The sequence below is a fragment of the Hemitrygon akajei genome, chromosome 27 (genome assembly GCF_048418815.1).
Source record: "Hemitrygon akajei chromosome 27, sHemAka1.3, whole genome shotgun sequence".
NCBI classification, from domain to species: Eukaryota; Metazoa; Chordata; class Chondrichthyes; order Myliobatiformes; family Dasyatidae; genus Hemitrygon; species Hemitrygon akajei.
Window position 1 is genome coordinate 3,198,250 of NC_133150.1, and position 18,305 is coordinate 3,216,554.

The window sequence follows — 18,305 nt, forward strand, 5'->3', positions numbered from 1 at the left end:
CAGGGGTGCGCCATACACCAACTCGGCCGACGAGGCGTGCAGATCCTCTTTGGGCGCTGTGCGAATTCCAAGCAGAACCCAGGGAAGCTCATCCACCCAGTTAGGACCTCTCAGATGGGCCATGAGAGCCGACTTCAAGTGACGGTGGAAGCGTTCCACTAGTCCGTTCGACTGTGGGTGGTAGGCAGTAGTGTGGTGTAGCTGCGTTCCCAGCAGGCTGGCCACAGCCGGTGGAGGTGAACTGGGCGCCTCTGTTGGAGGTAATGTGGGCCGGTACCACGAAGTGTGCTACCCAGGTTGCAATCCGTGAACGCGGTGAACGGCCTGCCTTCTAAGAAGTACCTGAAATGCTGGATTGCCAGATACAGTGCCAACAGCTCCCGGTCGAAAGCACTGTACTTGAGTTCGGGTGGTCGTAGGTGCTTGCTGAAGAATGCCAGGGGTTGCCAGCGCCCCTCGATGAGTTGCTCCAGCACCCCACCAACTGCTGTGTCGGATGCGTCCACCGTGAGGGCGGTCGGAACGTCTGTTCTGGGGTGCACCAGCATCGCCGCATCTGCCAAGGCTTCCTTGGCTTTAACGAAAGCGGCTGCGGCCTCCTGGTCCCAAGTAATGTCCTTGCCTTTACCCAATATTAGGGTGTACAAAGGGTGCATGATACGGGCTGCTGAGGGGAGGAAACGGTGGTAGAAGTTCACCATACCAACGAACTCCTGCAGGCCTTTGACCATGTTGGGCTGGGCAAAGTGGCGGATCGCATCTACCTTGGCGGGCAGAGGTGTTGCCTCGTCTTGGGTAATCCTGTGGCCCAGGAAGTCGATGGTATCGAGACTGAACTGGCATTTGGCCGGGTTGATCATGAGGCCGAAATCACTCAGGCGGGAGTAGAGCTGGCGGAGGTGGGACAGATGCTCCTGGCAACTACTGCTGGCTATAAGGATGTCGTCCAAATAGATGAATGCAAAGTCCAGGTCGCGTCCCACCGCCTCCATTAGCTGCTGGAACGTCTGTGTGGCATTCTTCAGGCCAAACGGCATTCGGAGGAACTCGAACGGGGTGATGAGTGCTGTTTTGGGGATGTCTTCAGTGTGCACCGGGATTTGATGGTATCCCCGGACGAGGTCTACTTTGGAAAAGATTCTTGCCCTGTGCAGGTTTGCTGCAAAGTCCTGTACATGCGGCATGGGTAGCGGTCTGGAGTTGTAGCCTCGTTCAGTCTGCGGTAGTCTCCGCGTGGTCTCCAACCCCCGGTTGCTTTGGGCAGGTTGCTGTCGGACCTCCGTACAATCCCCAATTCCTCCATCCTCTTGAACTCCTCCTTCGCCAGGCGGAGCTTTTCCAGGGGGAGTCTTCGTGCGCGGACGTGGAGGGGTGGTCCCTGGGTTGGGATGTGGTGCTGTACCCCGTGTCTGCGCATGGCTGCCGTGAACTGCAGTGCCAGAATCGATGGAAAGTCTGCCAGGATTCTGGTGAATTTGTTGTCCGACAGCGTGATGGAGTCCAGGTGTGGGGCCGGCAACTTGGCTTCACCCAGGGAGAATGTCTGGAAAGTCTCAGCATGTACCAGTCTTTTTCCTTGCAAGCCGACCAGCAGGCTGTGAGCTCGCAAGAAGTCCACCCCCAGGAGTGGTTGGGCCATGGCGGCCAGTGTGAAGTCCCACGTGAACCGGCTGGCGCCGAACAGCAACTGCACTGTGCGGGTGCCGTAGGTCCATATCGTGCTGCCGTTTGTGGCCCTCAGGGTGGGTCCTGGCTTCCTGTTGCGGGTGTCGTACCCCGTCGGGGGCAAGACACTGATTTCTGCTCCGGTGTCGACCAAGAAGAGGCGTCCCGATTGTTTGTCCCAGACGTACAAGAGGCTGTCCTGGTGGCCAGCTGCCATAGTCAATAGAGGCAGCTGGCCCTGGTCCTTGCAGGATGGGCGACAACGGCGGGCTTCTGTGCCCCACCGCTGGTAGTAGAAACACCACTGTTCACTGTCCTGCTCACTCCTGCCTCTGTGTTGTGTGCGCCCCCCTGCCGGGCCTGGTCTGGTCTGGTCTGCTGTTGGGCGCGTGGCCTGGTAATTTGACCGACGGACACCACGCTCTCCCTCTTGGTTTTCCACAGCACGTCTGCCCGGGCCGCCACCTTCTGGGGGTCGCTGAAATCTGCGTTGGCCAGCAGCAGATGTATGTCCTCGGGCAGTTGTTCTAGGAACGCTTGCTCGAACATGAGGCAGGGCTCGTGTCTGTCAGCCAGGGGCAGCATTTTGTTCATCAATGCTGACGGCAGTCTGTCTCCCAAACCGTCCAGGTGAAGCAGGCGGGCACCCCGCTCATGCCGTGAGAGGCCAAAGGTCCCAATGAGCAGCACTTTGAATGCTTCATATTTGCCTTCTTCCGGGGGCGACTGTATGAAATCCGCAATCTGGACGGCCGTCTCCTGGTCAAGGGCGCTCACCACGTGATAGTAACGCGTGGAATCAGAAGATATCTGCCGAATCTGGAACTGGGCTTCTGCTTGGCTAAACCACACATGTGGTCGCAGCATCCAGAAAGTCGGCAATTTTAGAGAAACTGCGTGAACAGATGAAGAGTCAGTCATGTCGGGGTCACCAATGTAGCGATGTACTACATACAGAGCTAGAGACAATGACACGCAGTCGGTAAGTCGTTTCGAGACTAATTTATTCAAACTTCGCGGCGCTGGCATTTAATCCCTAGCGCCTGCCCTCTCCGGGTGGAAATGACATCAGAGGTGCATTACCAAAGTCTCTCCCCGCACGCTGGCTATTTGTGAGCCAGTTTGCCTGCGCAGAAAGTGGGTCGCCACAGAGGGAGCCTATCCCCAGTATCATCCCTGGCTATGACAACCTTGAGGAAGCATAAGGAGGTATAGGGAAAGCAATAACAGAATGCAGCGTAAAGTGTTGAAGTTAGAGAGAGCGCGGTTCATGCTGAAAATAAAGTGAAATGCTGTGGTGAGGTACATACTGTGCTTAAGGCGTCATCTTATTGTACTAGGGGATCATTCAGTAGTCTTATTTATAAAAGTCGTGATTCACATTTAATGCTATTCAAATCTGCAACCCAACTTTCGTAATGGGGGCAGGAGAATGACACTGATGTGGATATTGATGCTGTGGCAATCATTGCTCCCTAAAGGATTTAGTTTTTGGGGATTCGTTCCTCTGAAATGCTGTCAAGTCAGAAACCTGCATTGCAAATGCCTCAACTGCACAGGAAGCAGGGGTGGAGAGAAGCAAGAAAGCAATAATGATCAGGGATTTTGTAACTAAGTGGGTGGCTCAAACAGGCCTTTCTGGATTTGTAGAAATCCAGAATGACTGCAGGATTGGGATGTTACCTCCCTTGTGCCAGGATTACGCTGGTGAAAAGGCTATAAAGTATCTTGAAAGGGGAGCGTGAGCGGTCACAAGTCATCCACGTTGTCACCAACAGCATGTGTAGACGAAGTAATAGGGTCTTACAGGCAGAATTTATGGAGCCAGCAAAGTAGTTACAAAATGGGTGGTGGTTTTAGGATTTGTTCCAGTGCCGTGTGGAAATAAACAGAACGGTGTGTGGCTGGAGAGACAGTTAGGAGGTATAGCTTTGTTTTTTGCTTTCTGGGCATGTAAGTATTTAGTAGATTTTACCATAGTAGGTGGGACATGTGCAAATTAGATGGTTTACACCAATGTATCACCAATATCCTTGAGGAGGTTGAGGTTGCTAGTACTATTGGGAAGAGTTTAAAATGGTGTGCAAGTTTTGAAAGGATAGAAGTGAAATCTGACGGGTAACACAGTGATTGAAGCAGGTGGTACATGCTATAGTGAACGGTTCTATCCTGACATGTGGTGCTGTTTTAAATGGGAGTTTGTACCTTTCTCCATGTGGCAGCATGAACTTCCCTGAGTACTTCCATTCTCTCCTCTCTTCCCATGGATACGCTGGTTAGTATGTTAATTGGCTACTGAAATTATCCTGGGTGTAGGAGAGTGAGCAAGTTAAAGGATTTGACAGGCATGTGAGAGAATAGGTTTCAGAGAGATGAATGCTGGAATGGTATTGATAGAATTGCTTTGATAGCTGGCATAAACTCCATGGGCTAAATAGCCTCCTATGTTAGGAAGTACACAGAAGAATAGGGTTTAATATCGCTGGCATTTGTCATTAAATTTGTTGTTTTGCAGTAGCAGTACATTGCAATACATACCGTAGATTCCGGATTATAAGCCGCTACTTTTTTCCCACATTTTGAACAGCTTTGAACTCTGCGGCCTTTAATCCAGAGCGGTTAATACATGGTTTTTTTTCATGCCGCCTCGTAAACATTTTGCCTCGTAACAGTAGACCAATAAAATTGATGAGTAGTTCACAGAGGTCCAATGAAATTGTACGATAAATCAAGCGCACTTTCACAATTAAATTATTGTAAATCAGTCATTTGTACTCACCCTCATCAACATGGAAAATACTCGAAGAAAAGCAAGACCCGAGCGCGTCAGACCCGAGCGCATCAGACCCGATTAGACCCGATCGCGTTACGCAAGCGCGTCAGACCCGATCGCGTTACGCAAGCGCGTCAGACCCGATTAGACCCGATCGCGTTACGCAAGCGCGTCAGACCCGATTAGACCCGATCGCGTTACGCAAGCGCGTCAGACCCGAGCGAAAACGCTGCTTTTAAGTTAAAGGCGATCAATAACTTTTCCTGGTAGGCTGCAGTATATATATTTTTACCAGTCGCTAGGAGATATTGGAATGTTGTTCGTGCTGTTCAGTAAAAAAGTATATGCAACGTAATTTGTGTTACCGATACGTATGTATATTTAAAAGTAGCGGTGCGGCCTAAAATCCGGTGCGGCCTTTACAATTAAAAATTTGATTTTATTTCTAAAATTAGAGCCAGCGGCTTTTAATCAGGTGCGCTCTGTAGTCCGGAATCTACGGTAATTAAAAACAAATATTAAGAAATACATATTAAAACAATAATCATCGTCCTGCTACATATGCAATGTTGAATGATGTAGGCAAATTTTCTACAAAAGTGGTTTTCCTTTGCTTTCTGGGTAGTGTCTTTTGAATAACATGACCCTATGGAAAATATCAATAGAATTAGACAAAGCCAATGGGATTTCTGAAAAGGAAATCAGATTTAATTTGAGTTATTTTGACAATGTAATTTGTAGAACACCTAAGGGACAACCAGTGTAAGTGGGCTAAACAAGTTTTCTGTAGGCCACAAGACATCCCATCCATGTACTTATCAAAACTTCTAAATGTTGAAGTTGAATTTGCATCCACCACTCATTTCCATACTATCACCGCCCTGTTGGTACAACCATTTACACTTGCAACCCCTGCCCCCCCGTGTTATCTTTTGGGACCTAACCACTTGATGCATTTTGTTAACAATCTTGTTGACTGTCTTATTTCTGAATTGCCTTCATCCCTGTTGGTTCTTACTCATCTGCCAAAATCAGAATTGGATTCAGGTTTAGTATCACTGGCATATGTCGTGAAATTTGTTTTATTGGCAGCAGTACATAATAAAAACTACAAATTACAATAAGTATTTTAAATAATTAAATTAAGTAGATCAAAAAGAAGAAAAATGGTTAGCATTCATGAGCTCAATATCCATTCAGTAATCTGGTGGAGGGGAAGAGGCTGCTCCTGAAATGTTGATTGTGTTTCTCAATAACTGTTCACAGTGTGTTCCAAGTACAATGCGGGATGAGCTCAGGTCAGGCAGCATCTGTGGAGAGGAATAAACAGTCAACTTTTCAGGCTGAGACCCTTCATCAGGATTGGACTGTCCAGTCCTTGTACACCTATCAAATCACCTTTCTCCTTCACACCAAAAAGAAAAGCTCTACCTCAATCAATCTAGCTTCATAAGACATGCCCCCTAGTCCAGCCAGCATTCTGGTAAATCCCCTCTGCACTCTCTCTCAAGCTTCCACATCCTTCCGATAATGAGGTGACCGGAACTAAACACACTATTCCAAGTGGTCTAACAAGGGTTAGATGTCCATCCCCTCACCTTCTCCAATCTATTCACCCACCTAACGTCACAAGACACAGGAGAAGAATTGGGCCGTTTGGCCCACTGAGTCTGCTCTGCTATTTCATCATGGCTGATCCAATTTTTCTCTCAGCCCTGATCTGCCTTTTCCCTGTATCACTTCATGCCCTGACCAATCAAGAATCTATCAACCTGTGCCTTAAATATACATAAAGACTTGGCCTCCACAGCTGCCTGTAGCAAAGAATTCCACGGATCCACCACTCCCTAGCTAAAGAAATTCCTCCTCATCTCTATTCTAAAAGGACCCCCCTATTCTGAGGCTGTACTTCTGGTCCAAGACTCTTCCACCATAGGAAACATCCTCTCAATATTCTAGCCTTTCCAGGCCTTTCATCATTCAATAGGTTTCATTGAGGTCATCCCTCATTTTTCTGAATTCTAGTGAATAGAGGCCCAGAGCCATCAAGTGCTGTTCAATGACAAGCCATTCAATCCTGGGATTATTTTTATGAATCTTCTCTATTTTTTGCACAACCTTTCTAAGTTAAGGGGCCCAAACCTGCTCATAATACTCTCAAGTGAAGCTCACCAGTGCTTTATAAAGTCTTAACATTACATTCTTGCATTTATATTCTAGTCCTCTTAAAATGAATACTAACATTTCATTTGCCTTCCTCACCAGACTCGACCTGTAAGTTAACCTTTAAGGAATCCTGCACATGAACTCCCAAGTCCCTTTACGCCTCAGTTTTTTTGTGTTTTCTCTCCAATTAGAAAATAGTGTTCTCTTTCATTTCTTCTACCAAAATACATGAACATGCACTTCCTGACATTGTATTCTATCTGCTACTACTTTGCCTATTCTCCTAATCTGACCAAGTCCTCTGTAGCCTTTTTACTTCCTCAAAAATACCTGCCCCTCCACCTATCTTCATATCATCTGCAAACTTTGTTACAAAGCTATAAATTCCATGATGCAAATTATTGGCATATAGTGTAAAATGGATTAGTCCCAACACAGACACTTGTGGCACACCACTAATCAGCCAGTTAGAAAAGTGACTACTAAAATGTATAGTAAGCAATTTAAATTAATGCCATTTTAATTAATGGTGAGCAGGTGATATAGTTCCACTTAAGGGGATGGGGAAAAACGGGGGAACATTCAGGAGATTTTTGAGGGATTGGCTGAATTACATTTGCTTTTTGTTCTCTAGGTGGACTTGTATGTTTGCCTGATCTGTGGACAAGGTAACGAAGAAGATCGTCTTTTGCTCTGTGATGGCTGTGATGATAGCTACCACACTTTCTGTTTGATTCCTCCCTTACATGATGTTCCCAAGGGTGATTGGAGGTGTCCAAAATGTCTGGCGCAGGTTGGTAACTAGAATTCTACTTCAGGCAACATTGTACAGCCTTTGCTGTTATTTTCCTTCAATGAGTTTATTAATTCTTAAAATTTAAAACAAGTACAGTATTTAGTCTGGAAGTTGATCTGTTGTACTGTTTAGGAATTGATTTAGCAAAATAAAAGTATATGGGTAGTTTCAAACAAGAGTGCTGCCCAGTAGAGTAGCAGTTAGTCTGATGCTATTATAGTCTAGGTTGTCAGAGTTCAATTCTAGTGTCCTCTGTATGAAAGGTTGTTGTTCTTCCCACATTCCAAAGATGTTTGTAGGTTAGTTGGTCATTGTAAATTGTCCTGTGATTAGGTTGAGTTTAAATTGGTGGGTTACTGGGCGACACGGGTGCAAGAGCCTGTTCCATGCTGTATCTCTAAATAGATAAAAATAGGTACTGCACCATTGTTTCTGTGGGTGTACCCTAGATAAATCCAAGGCACAATGGTGTTAGTGGTTCACACAAGGGAAAGAAAAATTAAATTCTAATATTAAGTCATGCTTATTCATGTTAAACTTTACTTGTCATTCAACCATACACATGTATGCAGATAAAAGAAGCACGTTTCTCCAGGGCCAAGTTGCAAAACAGAGAACATCCAGTCACACACAGCACACAACACAATAATGATAGAACATAGTGAAAAATATATTGGCACTAGTCCGAGTGTCATTGGCCTGAAGATGTTGTGCTGGAGCCAAGTTTCTAACAAGAAGCATAAAGCAGTTCCTCATCTCTTAAGGCTGATTTATACTTCTGCGTAGTAGCCTATGCTGCAGCCTTCATAAGTGGCCTGCGACATTATGAGCATTTATACCTGTGCGTTGGTGTGTCTGCATCGCTGCGCAGTTCACCGCCAAAACACTAGTTGGTGGTGGAGTTTCTAATGGTGACTGAGCGCATCATGTTGGAGTTGGAGCTAATAAATGTTGAACAAGGATTACTTTTATTGAAATTACTGCAATGCAGAAAAGAGAGAAGATGTCTGAGAAGATGGTGTGTATGACCATTGAACGGATTGAGGCAGAAGGAGAATGAATTTTCTGTGCTTGTCTGGCCACTGAGAGACATGGGCGAGGAAATGCATTTCAAATACTTTTGGATGTCGGCAGGTAGATTTGAGGATTTGGTTCATTGTCTCCAACCATTTATTTTGCATCGGTGTACACACAGTATGCCAATAGACAGGAGGAAATGCGATGCTAACAAGCAGACCAATCATAGTTGTTGCAGTCTGTGTTGCTGCGACGCGCAGTTACATTTTTGGAGAGGTGCGCGTCAGGCTAGGGCATAGGGTACAGCGTAGGTTACGTGGCTACGCCGTACCTACAGCATTCATTTGACGCAGAAGTATAAATCAGCCTTGCTCGTTTCCACAGATGCTGGGTTCCTCCAGCTTGTTGTACGTGTTGCTTTGACCACAGCATCTGCAGTGTACTTTGTGTTCACTATAAATCAGCCTTTACTGGTCAGTCACAAACAAAGGCAATTCAAAATTGCATATAAGGAAAGAGCATTTGGGATTATTCTGCCAGTTCCTCCATTTTGAGTGTAGCACTCATCTATCTGCTATAGGTCCATTTAGGTTTTCAGTATGATACTGAAACAGTCATTTTTAATTAATGAGTTTCCATGGGCCTACATCTACAATGTTACACTGCTAATTTCATCCTATGCAAAGTCTGCAGGTCTCCCAAAGCATAGAGAAATGGAGTTCTTAAGCTTGAGGGACAGAATATAAATTCAATAGTAATGATGACCCTGAAGCATTCTCCTGGTCATTTAGACTGTCTTGATTCACTCTTGCCTGTAAAGGCAGCTACTTCCCCTCACTAACACTGCCTGAATTTTGCCTTTGATCTGTTCACTGAAATTCCAGCTAGCTGCTTAACTGCGTTACAACAGAAATTAGCTGGAATTAAACTGATTTCCTACCTAACAGTGATCTGTATATTGGATTCATATACACTCAGTGACCACTTTCTTAGGTATCTCCTATACTTAATAGTGGTCACAGGAGTGTAAGTTCGCGGTCTATGTGCATTCAGAGATTCACTTCTACTGATGGTTCTTTGAGTTACTGTTGCCTTCCTGAATGCTTGAACCACTGTAGCTATCCTTTGACCTCTAAAAAGGCATTTTCACCCCCAAAACTGTCGTTCACTGGGTGCTTTCTGTTTTTCATACCATTCTAGACTGTGAAATCCCAAGAGATCAGCAGGTTGAGATACTCAAGCCACCCTCTCTGTCACCAACAATCATTCCATGGTCAAAGTCATTTAGATAATATTTCTTCCCCATTCTGATGATTGAACAATATCTGAAGCTCTTGACCATATTTGCAAGCTTTTATGCATTGAGATGCTGTTTCATGATTGGCAGATTAAAATTTGTATTAAAGAGCAGGTGTACCAAAAAAAGTGGCAGCAAGGACAATATCTCAATATTATCAGACAGTGTTCCAGACAAGAAGTGTTGGTGCAATGGAGATAATGTGCAATATTGACTGCATTTTGTGAAATCTCATGGTATCAGGTCTGGCACTTGCCATTCGTTACTCTTCCAGTGACTGATGACTCTGATTTTGAAATCATACTGGACTCAAAATCCTTTTCCATCTGGGGCTGTGGGTGTGGTTGGATAAATGCACATAGTGGATTTGGGTTAATTGGGCCATCGGTTGATGTGGGAAGCTTATTTGGAACGACTCTTTTAATTAAAAAAACTAATTCAAGAATTAGCAGATTGCCTTTGTTTATTTGGGACACTATGCCACTTAACTGGGACGAAAGACAGTTGCTGAACAATTTCTAGATAGCGTCAGTCACTTGCATGGCCTTTAGGCACAACACGGTGCTTCAAGCGACCAGTTTTTAAATAGCATCAGTTGTAAGTATTTTTGTCACTGATAATTGGTGAGAAATAAGCAGTTAGACAATTCAGAACAGTTTTGCTCACTGTGCTTTCAAGTATTCAGGCTTGGAGATGTCGGAAACAGCTAGAAGTAAAAATGAAATGATTTCACGAGTTTGTTAGAAATTACAAAGAATTTGAAAGTATCAGCAATCATCTTGAATATTACAATGAAAATGAAGATTTGGAGGATGCAATTGTCAGTATCATTGAATGAAGGCAGACAGTTATCTGTATTAGGTGTCTGTGCTGATTTTGTAGATAACACTGGATGAATTCCTCTGTCGATAACTATTAAGAACTAATACAGTTTTATAGTACTGCAATATTGTTGGTAGTGTTCTAACAATTTGTTGCTTAGTTTGTCTTTTCATGAAACTGGCTAATTGGAACAGCTGCTTAACTGGGCCAAAATGTACTGATCCTGATGTGTCCCAATTAACCAGAATCCACTATTTCTATAAGTTCTTATATATAGCTAGGTCCCTGGCCAGATTAGTAACAAGTTTTCAGTCCAGCCAACAATAGCTTAAACTTCTCTGTAGGGAACTTTATGTTGTAGAGTAATATAATTGGTGGAAATGTACATAATTCACAGCCACTGACATTGAGTTGGGGTTCAGTTTTAAGAGGCTGGTCTGATGTGAAGTAATTACGTGAAGTATTTTTACCGCACTTGATGTTAAGTGTTTGGAGTATTATAAATGAATCATTAGTTTTTCTTAAAGCTCCTCCGCCTTTTTGATCTGCCAAAACCTACATTGGTGTCCGTGGTACTCTAGGACGATTCTGGAGTCATTGAACATGTGGGCCTATGCAGTTGCTTTTAAGTTGCTGGAGTTTTGGAAGCAAAATGCCATTGCTTGGTTTGTACTTGCCGTGACACAATTAGTGCTGCAAGAAATCTCTGACACACAAAATATTTCTGTGGTAGCGTCGTTTGGAAACTCCATGTCTGTGAGTGGTGAGTCTACTAGAACACCTGCCTGAGCATGATAAATACCAATCACTGAAAACTCACCTTTTACAGATTTTCTGATGATTGGAGTCAGGGTATGTCAAACAGTTGCTCTCCTTGCCTGGCCTTGATGATGCTAAGCTATCGGAGCTGATAGACCAAATGCTGTCTCTCCTGGGAAGTTGCCATTCTTGTTTAAAGATGATTCTTTTTGTTTACCTGGATGTCACCAGTGGATTCAAATCCGAACCTATATCTCAGCACATTTTTCGAGCACTTCAGCCAACACGGGTTGATTGTTAAACCTGTTATATGTCAGTTGGGGTTTTCAAACCATTTAATTTCTCAGCCATTGAATCCCTGCAGAAGGTGTGAAACCCATTTTATCAAAAGTAGCTGGTATTATAGATCTCCCACCATTCCGCACTACTAAAAAAACAACAGGATTTAAGCATGGGTTAGAGTTTCTATTACCGCTTCATTCCGTGAAGTGCTGAACTTGTGCTTTTCCTGTTCTGTTTGCTTAAATGCAATACCCCTAATCAAGAGCTAGACAGGTCAGCGGACGTGACCAGGGCATTTGATGATACCAGATAAGCTCTTTCCAACCTGACCCTACTGGCGCACCCGCTCCCTAACACCCGTAGCCATTACTACTGATACTTCAGACTATGCTTGGGGTGCTGTGCATGAACAGATGGTCAGAGGTGAGTGGTAGCCACTTGCCGCTTTCAGCCGGCAGCTGCGAACCCTCCCCCAAAAGAAAGTACAACACGTTTGACTGTTTCTAAATGTCTGCCAATTTTGTTTTCTTTTAGAGGGTTGCCATTTTAGTGATTGTTGACCACAAACCCCACGTGCATGCGATGGCCAAAATATCAGACCCTTGGTCTGCACGGCAACAACACCAACTGTCCAACAAATCAGGGGGATAAATAATGCTGTGTCTTATTGACTGTTGCGACCAGCTGTTGAGGCTATACACATAGGAGCTGACTTTACTTGCACGGCAGCCAACCAAGCTACTGACACAGAGGTCCAGGCCTACTGAAAAGCAGTCACAGGCCTGTGGGTGGGCTGACATTAAGTTGAGCGAAGCTGGTGTTCTCTCCTGTGTGATGTCTCAACTTATTGCCCTCAAGTTTTTGATTTGGCCTTGCATCTGGGTCAGAAGGCCTCATAGAAGCTGGTAGCACTAAAGCTTGTGTGCCACAGCCTTAAAGGATGTGTATGATTGGAGTGTATTCTGTGAGGAGTGCCAGGTGGTGAAAATTAATTGTCATGTTCAGGCGCCATTGGCTCCTTTTGAGAACCCTGAGCGACAGTTTGATTACGTTAATGTGAAATTTGTTGGTCCTCTTCTCTCCTCCCAGCGTTTACGCACCTCCTTACCCTGGTGGACCAGGGTGGCTAGAGGTTGTTCCTCTAGACGTATACGTGGCTCTGACGTTCATCAGCACCTGGATTACTTGGTTTGACACCGCATTTTGTATTTTCTCTGACCGTGGTGCCCAATTCATATCGAGTCTCTGGGCTGCAATGGCCCAGAACCTTGGCATTGGGCTACTTCACACCACAGCGTATCACCTGTAGTCTAATGGCCCATGCGAGCAGTTTCACTGCTCCTTAAAGGCTGTCTTGATGGCTTCACTGATGGATGATTTTTGGCAAGATTGTCTCCTGCAGTTCCTCCTGGGGCTCAGAATGACTCCAAAAGAGGACCTGAAGTCATCTGCTACTGAGCAGCCATGATGACCACTGGCTGTTTCATCTCTGACCACTTGTTGGCCTCAGCAGTGTTCCACCCTCCTGTAAATTCAATTACTTCACACGAATTCTTACCTCCTGTCAGGATGTGCAACACTCTTGGGTTCCTGTTGACCTATATTATGCCTTGCTTGTTTTTGTCCGTCATGATGCATGCCAACATCCCCTTTGGCCCCCTTGTGATGGCATTTTATCATAAGAAGGGTAGGTCACCTTAAACCGACCCACCAAGATTTTGGGGGATTCTGTCACGACATGACTGAGTTTGTCAACAGACCTCTGGACAAACCAGAGGCCTCTGCTGTTCCTTCACTCATGGAACAGGACTTGAGCTGGGTGACTTCTTCGAGCTCCGGTTAGGCTCTCAATGCCAGTTTTAGTGAACTCTGGGTTGGGGGGGGGGGGGGGGGCGGGATTGGGAAGCTGGTAGGGTAATGTTATTTGGTGGAAACAGATAATTCACAGCCGCCAATATTGTGTTAGGGTTCACTTTAAGAGGCTGGTCTGACATGAAGAAGTAAATATATAAAATATTTTTACTGCAATTGGTGTTCAGTGTTTGGAGTTCAATAAATGATTTGTTAGTTTTTTCTTAAAACGCATACACTTTTTATTTGTGAAAACCTACGATATAATTTCTTTTGCAAGTGAATGTCCATTGATTTGCCATACTTCACAAAAAAAATTGTGGGCATGCTATGTGGGCACTGGAATATGTGAGATAGTTGTGGACTGACTGCTCCAAGTGCATCCTTATGTTGTGTTGGTCTTTAACACAAATGACACATTTCACTGTGTTTCGATGTACACGTAATAAATCTGAGAAAATTCATGAGGTTTGTTGGGCTGGTCAATTGATCTCTTTTTTTCTCTCTTGAGATTTCCATTAATCCTGTTATTGGGAAAATATGTTGAAAATTTGTGTCCTAAACTTGTTTGTTTTCCTATTTCTTTAAAATTGCTCATTTGAACCTCCTGACTGTTGCCCAATTAAAGGGGAATACCTTGAAATATTGTCCAGTCTTTGTTAAATAAGCTTTGCATTTTCACAATGGTGGTGTGGACTTTTCATCTCCAAGTTTCTTTTCATATATAATCCAAAGCAGCAATTAATAGGCAGGCTACCAAGGGTTCAGTACACGCTTGAATAGTTTTGTGTTGATTCTAGGAGTGCAGCAAACCTCAGGAAGCCTTTGGGTTTGAGCAGGCTCCGAGAGACTACACACTCCGTGCATTTGGAGAAATGGCAGATGCTTTTAAGTCAGACTACTTCAATATGCCAGTTCATGTGAGTATCCCTCGTGTTTAGAAAAATCTGAAAGGAGATTAATATCTAAACAGTATTTATTTGGATTGAGCATGTTTTGCGCGGGTCTTATTGGTATATCAAAGGCAAGTTGTAGCAAAGTTTTTCCAACTCTCCTCTCTTTCCCATCCCACACTATAAATATGTAAAAACAGATGGTTCCAACGGAGCTGGTGGAGAAGGAGTTTTGGCGCTTAGTCAGTACCATTGAAGAAGATGTTACAGTGGAGTACGGAGCTGACATTGCTTCGAAGGAATTTGGTAGTGGCTTCCCCATCAAAAATGGCAAAATTAAATTGCGACCCGATGAGCAGGTATGGCTGTTGCTTTTATATGTGCAAGATTGTGGGCAAAACTTTTCTTTGCCTTAAAATATTGAACTGGAGTTTGGTAATTCTTGCAATTTCTTTGGCAGCACTGCATAAATAGCAACAAATTTGGTTGTGTGAGCACAATTCTGAGGAAGATCATTAGATCCAGGTTGAGACTTTTGTTTTTTTTTCCTGCTTTGTGGTTTTTCCTGATGCAGAACATCTAAAAATTATTAGGTGCATGTCAAATGAGATAGATCAGGCCAAAAGTGAATAATAAGAAGGTGAGTTACACACATCTCAAAGTTGAGTCTGTAGGTTGTGGAATCAGTTCAAGGACCCTACTACTCACATTTTCAATGTTATTACACAATTTGTCTTTTGCAAACTGGTCTTCATGTAGTTTTTCAAAAATTTTATTGTATTTTCTGCAATGCCTGCAAGAAAATGTGTACAGTGATGTTCTATAGGTCAGTTGTGGAGAGCGCCCTCTTCTTTGTGGTGGCGTGTTGGGGAGGAAGCATTAAGAAGAGGGATGCCTCACGTCTTAATAAGCTGGTAAGGAAGGCGGGCTCTGTCGTGGGCAAAGTACTGGAGAGTTTAACATCGGTAGCTGAGTGAAGGGCGCTGAGTAGGCTACGGTCAATTATGGATAACTCTGAACATCCTCTACATAGCACCATCCTGAGACAGAGAAGCAGTTTAAGCGACAGGTTACTATCGATGCAATGCTCCTCAGACAGGATGAAGAGGTCAATACTCCCCAATGCCATTAGGCTTTACAATTCTACCGCCAGGACTTAAGAACTTTTTAAAGCTATTATTAATGCTTTTTGAAATGGTGATTTAGATGCATATCACATTTTTTTTTACTGAGTTAAGTATTGTATGTAATTAGTTTTGCTACAACAAGTGTATGGGACATTGGAAAAAAGTTGAATTTCCCCATGGGGATGAATAAAGTATCTATCTATCTATCTATAATAAATTTACTTTGCCTTTGGAGTTTTGTGATTCTGACAGTTTTCTCCTGAGATAATGGCAGTACTGCATAAGTAGCAAAGAAATGGGTTGCTTAACCACAGTTTTAAGGAAAATGCACAAGTATCGTTGAAGATCATTAGATCCAGCTTGAGACTCTCCTCCAATACCTTTTTAAGTGATTTGTTTTTCTGCTTCATGTTTTTTCTGATACAACGTGTTTTGAAAAATAATTTGATGAATTGAAAGTAAGGCTGACAAGACAGAATGTAAACAATACCGTAATCTGTAATTGCATTTCATTGAACTTTGCATTATAGCTATGTAGCTATGTAGATAGTTTGATAGTCATAGATCTTTTTGCTTCAATATGCAGGGTCATCACAGAGTAAGCTGGTGTGTTCTTAAATTCAGTTTTAAACCATTTAGTCTGCAAGGATGCAAGCATTTCTTAAGAATATTTAAAGTTTCTTGAATGAAGATGTCACAGATGATACTTTCCTGTTCACCGTTAAGGTGATAGTGAGCCACTTTCCTGAATTGCTTCAATCCTTCTGATGAAGAATTTGCCAAATGGATGTTAAATTCCAGGATTTCAGCCCAGTGAAGCTGACAGAATTAATTTCATGTCAGGGTTGTTTCCCTTGCGACGAGAATTTGAGAGGGTGTTATTGTTGCTTGTGTCTTTTTTTTTAACAGTTGGCATAGGTAGAGTGTTTGAGAAATGTTTAAGGTAGTGGCCAGAAGCTATCGACCCTGGTGTACACGTGACTGAAGGAAGTGGATGGAGAGCCGTTTGAGTAAATGACCTTGTTCTTGATTTGTTGCCTGTTGAACTGTACTCAGACTAGCAAGTGAAATGTATTCCATAACACTCCTAACTTTTACCATGCTCTTGGTGGGGGAGGGGGTTCAGAGAGGTGTTAGTTGTCTTGATGAGTTGCTTTTTGCTCATTTTAAATTGTAAAGAGATTTGAAATAGCACCCAACATAAGAGGTTTCAAAATCAGCGTGTTTAATTATTGTAGATACATAACTTTTACTCTGCCCATAATTGCTCAAATTTCTGCACAAATCTGCGCAATCTTTACTGAAATTCCTAATGGTGCTTGTATACAGACCTTCAAAAATGGTAGATTAATCATAAATGAGAGAATCTGCAGATGCTAAATATCCAAGCAACACACAAAATGCTGGAGGAACTCAGCAGGCTAGACAGCATCTATGGAAAAGAGTAAACAGGTGACATTTCGGGCTGAGACCTTTCATTCATGATTAATCCCTTCAAGGCTCAAAAATTAAAAAAAAACACTTCCCCTGCGCACCCCCCCCCCATGTTTCTGTTTCTGTATTAGTGTTCAATGACTCTTCATATATATTTTTAAAAAATATATCAATACCTAGAAGTGGCTGAGGTATTGAATAGTTATATCTTCATGACAAGATAAAATAAAATACTAGATAGAAACTGAAGAGCAAGTGTTCAAAGAGTGTCTTAAAAAAACTTGTTCAGTAATAAATTGGAGAAATGGAATTAAAAGCTGTAAACTTCCAAGAATCTGATGGATTTGGTTCTGGAGATCTGCATCGGTGAATTTGCGAGCATAAGTTGGGGTGGGTTATGGCAGGCTTCTGGTACATGCATTATTGAACACTCTTTCCAGGGCAAACAAGACCTGTACAAAAAGGATGAGTTGCACTAAAACTGAAGGGACAATAAATCCCTGCAGGGAGGGTTTAAGCAGGCCTAGCAAATGGGTGGGTCTTGTCTGTGGGCATAGCACAATGCCAAATTGGGGGAAATCATTAGATGGTAGCTGTGTAGACTCAAAGTTCAAAGTACATATAACCATATAACCATATAACAATCACAGCACGGAAACAGGCCATTCCAGCCCTCCTTGTCCGTGCCGAACTCTTAATCTCACCTAGTCCCACCTACCCGCACTCAGCCCATAACCCTCCACTCCTTTCCTGTCCATATACCTATCCAGTTTTACCTTAAATGACACAACTGAACTGGCCTCTACTACTTCTACAGGAAGCTAATTCCACACAGCTATCACTCTCTGAGTAAAGAAATACCCCCTCGTGTTTCCCTTAAACTTTTGCCCCCTAACTCTCAAATCATGTCCTCTCGTTTGAATCTCCCCTACTCTCAATGGAAACAGCCTATTCACGTCAACTCTATCTATCCCTCTCAACATTTTAAATACCTCAATCAAATCCCCCCTCAACCTTCTACGCTCCAATGAATAGAGACCTAACTTGTTCAACCTTTCTCTGTGAAGTGCCGAAACCCAGGTAACATCCTAGTAAATCGTCTCTGCACTCTCTTTAATTTATTGATATCTTTCCTATAATTCGGTGACCAGAGCTGTACACAATATTCCAAATTTGGCCTTACCAATGCCTTGTACAATTTTAACATTACATCCCAACTTCTGTACTCAATGCTCTGATTTATAAAGGCCACCATATACAACCGAGAATCATTTTCTTGTGGGCATACTCATGAATATCCATAACGGAATCAACGAAAGACCACCCAACTAGAGTGTTCAGCTAGAGTTCAGAAGACAAACTGCAAATACAGAAAGAAAAAATATAATAAATAATAAATATCGAGAACCTGTGATGAAGAGTA

The 18,305-nt window shown here is 43.4% G+C and overlaps 1 protein-coding gene across 3 annotated transcripts in view; it reads left to right on the top strand.

Annotated features, from left to right (window-relative positions):
* LOC140717089 (lysine-specific demethylase 5B-like) overlaps nucleotides 1–18,305 on the top strand; it is a 144,549-nt gene that overhangs the window by 43,150 nt on the left and 83,094 nt on the right. For all 3 annotated transcript variants that reach the window (XM_073030277.1, XM_073030275.1, XM_073030276.1), the window contains 3 exons: nucleotides 7,239–7,397; nucleotides 14,229–14,348; nucleotides 14,522–14,680. In XM_073030277.1, coding sequence (XP_072886378.1) covers nucleotides 7,239–7,397; nucleotides 14,229–14,348; nucleotides 14,522–14,680 — 438 coding nt within the window. The remainder of the gene's footprint in view (nucleotides 1–7,238; nucleotides 7,398–14,228; nucleotides 14,349–14,521; nucleotides 14,681–18,305) is intronic.